Source organism: Silurus aristotelis (genome assembly GCF_946808225.1).
Source record: "Silurus aristotelis genome assembly, chromosome: 21".
In the NCBI taxonomy this organism is placed as follows: Eukaryota; Metazoa; Chordata; class Actinopteri; order Siluriformes; family Siluridae; genus Silurus; species Silurus aristotelis.
The window spans coordinates 12,106,553-12,112,630 of NC_139594.1; the positions used below are offsets into that span (position 1 = coordinate 12,106,553).

The 6,078-nt window shown below is 43.3% G+C and overlaps 1 protein-coding gene across 10 annotated transcripts in view; it reads left to right on the plus strand.

Moving 5' to 3' along the window:
* Window positions 1–6,078, plus strand: part of trioa (trio Rho guanine nucleotide exchange factor a) — a 111,393-nt gene that overhangs the window by 64,744 nt on the left and 40,571 nt on the right. For all 10 annotated transcript variants that reach the window (XR_014530549.1, XR_014530550.1, XR_014530551.1 and 7 more), the window contains 3 exons: window positions 1,211–1,759; window positions 2,272–2,394; window positions 5,348–5,539. Coding sequence is in view for 5 of the 10 variants with exons in the window: in XM_083523321.1 (XP_083379447.1) it covers window positions 1,211–1,759; window positions 2,272–2,394; window positions 5,348–5,539 (864 nt within the window). In the remaining 5 variants the exon portion in view is untranslated. The remainder of the gene's footprint in view (window positions 1–1,210; window positions 1,760–2,271; window positions 2,395–5,347; window positions 5,540–6,078) is intronic.

Sequence of the window (6,078 nt, forward strand, 5' to 3'; positions counted from 1 at the left end):
CATTATACATACTATAATTGTAGTGTAGTGCATTGATTTGTTCACTATACAGTGTACTGTTCAAGACCTAAGCAACAGTTACACTCCAGCCTGCTTTTCTACAGCACTCAGACCTCAGTTCAGGTGTGTGTTCAGTTCATAATTTAACCCAATATAAGAGCCAAACAGCTCACTGTTGCCTTTTTCACACAGCCGTGATGAAGCCCACTCGCTTTTGTCAGTCCATCTGCTCTCTCTCTCTCTCTCTCTCTCTCTCTCTCTCTCTCTCTCTCTCTCTCTCTCTCTCTCTCTCTCTGTCTCTCTCTGTCTCTCTCTCTCTCTCTCTCTCTCTCTCTCTGTCTCTGTCTCTGTCTCTGTCTCTGTCTTTCCACCACTTTTTACGTGGCTGTGCCGAACAGCCTGCATTTTCCCAAATGGCTCAGAATAGACATCTGTGAGCCTGGAAATGAAATGAAATGAAAGTTAGATTGGACACGCTTGTCTCTCATTTTCTAACGTGTTTTAGCGGAAGCAGCGTTTTACCAGAGCAAAACAGATTAGCCGCACGATTCCGATTTTACACTCACAGCCATTTGCTTTCATACGCCTTTCTTTTTTAGCACACAATTCTGAGATTTGGAGCTTGATATGTGATTTACATGAGTTCAAAAAGTAGGCAGTGATTTAAGTGATGAGTACAAAAGCAGCTAACAACATGAGAGAAAATATAGAATAGAATAATACAGTCGGCTGCAAAGCATTTGAGCTAAACCCGTCAGCGTTTTCTTATACAAGCATTGAAAGTGCACAGATATAGCTGTACATTTCTGTGTATTTCACAAACTAAGAATATACTCCCTCTTACTCTTAGTGTGCCACACGTTTGTTAGTTATTTGTAGCTGGATTGTGCGGAGTTCTAGCCTGAGGCTTCACCGCTCGTCTGAGACGGAGTTGTTTCTAGCTGGTCTGGTCTCATGGCTATTCCTGAGTGGCCAGGTTCAATTAGATTTATGCCTTCTGTTAAAAATAACTGCCCCACCTTACTGGTCATTAACTCAGTCTGGAGGGACACTGCTGGGTCACATGGGATACACATGGGAGCACATGAAGCTGCTAGTGTGTGGATTATTTTTGTTTTTTCTCTTTCGGTCCATCATTCTCTCCTGGTGATCAGATTTGTCTCATTGTTTTCACCTTGCTTAATTCTCTTCGGATATTTTCTTCTCACAGACCACCATGGTGTCGCTGGAGGGCTTGTCCAAGGTGGTGGACCCTTCCCAACTCACAGCCGATTTTGAGGGCAGCCTGGATTACAACCACGAGGAGTGGATCGAGATCCGCGTGGCCTTCGAGGAGTTCACGGGCAATGCGCGGCACTTGTTGGCACGCCTCGAGGAGATGCAGGCCACGGTCACGCGCAAGGACTTCCCCCAGGAGCTGGAGGGCGCGAGGCGCATGATCGACGAGCACGCGGCCCTTAAGAAAAAGGTCATGAAGGCTCCCGTGGAGGAGGTGGACGCAGAGGGCCAGCGGCTGCTGCAGCGCATCCAAAGCAGCGAGAGCTACGCCAACCGCCCAGTGCCCTCTGTGCCCGGTCAGAGAGAGGCCCCGGGTCAGGGCCAACCCAACGCCGACACCCAGGGACTGGTACCGCGTATCACAGCCCTGCTGGAGCAGCTGCACAGCACACGCCACAACCTGCACCAGGCCTGGCATGTGCGCAAGCTGCAGCTCGACCAGTGCTTCCAGCTGCGGCTCTTCGAGCAGGACGCAGAGAAGGTGAGGTGTTCATCAAAACCGAGGTGTTGAATGCTGTAAGGCACTGGTTTATAATTAGTGCATCATTATAATGCAGTGTTTGTGGAAGTGTCATGTCTGTGATTCTGCAAGCCTGCATCTCTGGCAGAATGTGGTTGAAATGTTTTTTTCCCTTCTAACTATGTGCAAAAAGGGATTATATTCAGGATCCAGGCCGAATTCGGCAGAATCTTAATTTGCCGTCTCAAATAGCGGTTGTTTTTGTGCTCTGTCGCTAATAGAGCATTGTGAATGATGCAAGTAGTGGGTGGAGGATTTCGCATGTTGCTAAGACACCAGGATTTTTTTTTCTTCTTCTCCTGAGAATCAGGTCATTCTTAAGCATCCTATTTTTATCCAGATCACCTTCCTGAACCAGCGAGCCCACAAACACACACAATCTCTGCATAACCGAGCAGCGTCGCAACACCACCACATGTCTAATAACCTTTGTTTCAGCTGAAATCAATGTTTGTTTGTGTGTGTGTTTGTAGATGTTTGACTGGATCATGCACAACAAAGGCCTGTTTCTGGCAGGTTACACTGAGATTGGCAACAATCACTCACATGCCATGGATCTTCAGACTCAGCACAATCACTTTGCAATGAACTGTATGGTAAGAGAACAGCAACACAACGTGATACTACACAAATGTCACGCCGACATGGTTATTGTGATCAGCAGATACAGAATACGCCTAGAATGACGCATGAGCCTTTACATCAAATTTTCATTGTTTACACATGCTTGTGTTTTGTTTGTTTTCTTAAGATAGATCTTGTGTAGCCTCTGGAGCCTTGAGATCACGAATTTAATCTTTCCTCAACCAAGTAGATTATATCGGTTCAGATTTTAATACTTAGTAGGTTTGATTAATCACTATTTCAGTAATGTAAATGCTTCAGCAAATCAAACTGAACTTAAACATTCCTACTGACATTTCCGTAGCTTTATACTAGTGTGTGTGCGCGTGGGAAGGGAGCTGGTGGTTTAGTGGTTAAGACATTGGACTTTGGTTCTGAAGATCATGAGTTCATATCACAGCCAAGCACCAAGCTGCCACTCCTGGGCCCCTGAAAAAGACCCTTAACCCCATTTCTGCCTATTTGTATGAATGAGATGAATGTAAGTCACTCTGGAGAAGGGCATCTGCCAAATGCCTTAAATGTAAAAAAATGTGTGTGTGTGTGTGTATGTATAGTGTATCACCTTTCTACACAGCTCATTGATGGCTAAGAAAAAGTCCAAGGCCACATGTGCTTTCTTAAACAAAATGCATTGAATTTTAATTAAATTCATTCATTTATTTATGGCAATAAATATGAAACGTCTGGTTTTCTCCATGGTGTTGTCGTCCCTGACCCAGTGAACTAGCATGAGGAAGTGTTTTTGATGCATTGCTCTGAACGAGTCCGTTGCGAAATGCTACGAATGCAATACAAATAAACGATTAAACCTCAACAATATATAACATATTTAACATTCGCACTAATCTGTGTAATTTGCATTAGTCTTTTAAATGTGTACATGCAAACACACTCGGGTGCACAACTAGGATATGATTTCGTGTATGATCTCTTTTGGAAAAGCTCATTTGAATGCTTTACTATAAAAATCTGTTCGTGTCCAACATATAAATGAGGCCTATTGTCCACAGTGTGGTCTTTTTCTGCAGCAGTGCTACAGCCTTTTCGCATGTTTGCCACTTGTATCTGCTTTGTAAGTGGTTTAGTCTAGAATGAGCTCTCAGTGTTAGGAATGATTACTCAGGGACCCTTTGGAGCACTCACTCTAACACTTTTTTTTTTTTTTTTTTTTTGTCATTTATGCCTCCCCCAGTGAGTTCACAGAGGTTCCAGCTCTTAAAATGCTGTTAAACAAGCGCTGCCTGTAAGCTGGCACCCAGCCAGTACTGCCTCAATGCTGAAGGCCCACTGCACATTTATGTGTAAAATAATACCCAACTTTCCCTCCTATTACGAATTCCCTACGTCTGTGAGATCGCCATCGGCAACAGTTTTGATCTAGTTCTTTGTAAAGAAGGGCGAATCTGTCGAGCTGAAACTCGCTTGTAACCGAATGCTCAATTCTGTCGATAAACGTTTGAAGCTGACTTTGTTTTTTTTCTGATTCAAAACAGCACTCGCAAAGCTCAAAGTCTTAGGCGGGTAAAAATCTCGCAGGACTCTTTATACATTTACATGTTTATCGATACGTCAGAACAATTCGCCAAATTTGTGTACAAAAACGAGTGTATTTAATTTGAGGGAACGAGCTGTACAAGTGTGTGGTGATCAGCCATGGACTACAGCAAAGATGTCAATATTTTTGTTTTAGCTGTAGCTTGAGCAATCTTATTTTGGTTTATTTCAAATTTTTGAACCCTTACTGCAGAAATACAAAAGCATCTGAAAAGCAAAACTCTTCAGCACACAGGACTTTGTGGTTTTAGATTCCTAACAAAATAACAATAATGTATATATCGGGATTATTTCTAGCTGCTGTAAGAAAAGTGCTAACAGGTTGCTAACATGCCACAATGACGTTCTACACCTCATTCTTACTGTAAATGGTTAAAAAGCCTGACAATTATAAATGAATAATTATTATAATAGTTGTTGATTTGCAAATCATTAAATTATAAGAGGAAAAAACCCTGGAATGTGGTGTTATAAGAAAATAACTGCAGGCGAGTAACATATCGCACCACCCCATCGTTGGTTATTTTCCTCTAGCGGTGTTTAAAATAGCCGAGTAACACCCTGACATTAGGATTTTTGTGGTATTCTGCCATATGTTAGAAAAATCGACACTTCTAACTACAAATACAGTGAAGTCCACTTTTATGCACCTATTAAAATGACTCTCGTCGCGTATCTTCGGATTCAATAGAAGAGTAATGCTGCGTGTGGCACCTGTGATCCGTCACACGTCCAATACTGGAGTAACCTGAACGCTGTTGGTTGTGTGAAAGGCGTCCCGCATGCTTTCCCAGACTCAAAGCCTGATTCGAGGAGCTCCTGTAGTATATGTGCCGATCGTTTCCTGCTTTTGAGACTGGAACTGGAAGGAGTTGGGAAGCTGCATTCAAATTCAATTCCATTCAGACACGATTGATTCTGCAGATGTTTTAATGCAGATTTGCTCCGGCAAAACGGGAACGTTCTCATTACGCCGACTGGAATGATGGAATGCGTTGTCAGGAGCATGCTAGAGAAAAGCACTGGGAGGTTCTCAGCACTCCGCCTTTTTACTGTTGCCCGTCTGAAATATGAGTTATAGATCTATGGCAGATTAATCAGAATAAACGTTTTCCTTTGAATTATAACAAGTATGTTACAGGTTCGCTTGGGCGCCTGCCAGCTATCGACACACTCACATTAGTTTTTAGATAGTGGATTGAATCCATAGCAAAGGTGTAAAGGTTGTTTGAAGCGAATATGAATGTGCTCCAGCAAGCGTTTTTATAGATGCACTCTTTCTTTCAGTCTGTTTAAAATACGGTCATGTTTTTAAATTTCTTTTAATTAACACTTGGCTTTGTTCTTCTCTCCCTCCTTCTTGTTTAGAATGTGTATGTGAACATTAACCGCATTATGTCTGTGGGGAACCGGCTGCTGGAGGCCGGCCACTATGCGTCGCAGCAGATCAAGCAGATCTCAAGCCAGCTTGAGCAGGAGTGGAAGGCCTTCGCCGCAGCGCTAGACGAGAGGAGCACGTTGCTGGAAATGTCTGCTACGTTCCATCAGAAATGCGACCAGGTGAGAAAGGGCCGAGTGGAGGAACGGTGTTTGTGAGAAGCGTGTCTGATCACTAAAAACGTGTTGAAAGATTTCTGCAGTGAGCTTAGTGTTAAAGACAGAGGGCTATCAGTCAGAGCGGAGCGATCAGTCAGTTCAGATCCCAGCACTCAGTGACCCAGATGTTTCCGATCTCACCTGCAGGTCAGATAAAAACAATTGAGTTGCTTGGAGGAATAAAGCTAAGCCCAGGGTTCTGTTAGGAGGAGCCCAGTCTACTGTAAAGCTCAAGACATAACATTTTAAATGTATAAAAACGAACGCTGTCTCACTCCGTTTTAAAATGCGCGCAGGTTTGTACACACGTATACACAAGATTCAAGAGTTTTCACCGAACAAGGAATAGCAGAAAAAAACAAGGAGTTCTTTAAGAATAAAGGTGTGGCTGGCGACGATGACGTTAACTCGTCGTCAAAAGTGCAATAAAAGCGTTGGCTGTAATGTAATACGAGCACTTCAGCAAAACACCCCAAACATAGTCAAATATAAATCTCCAGAAA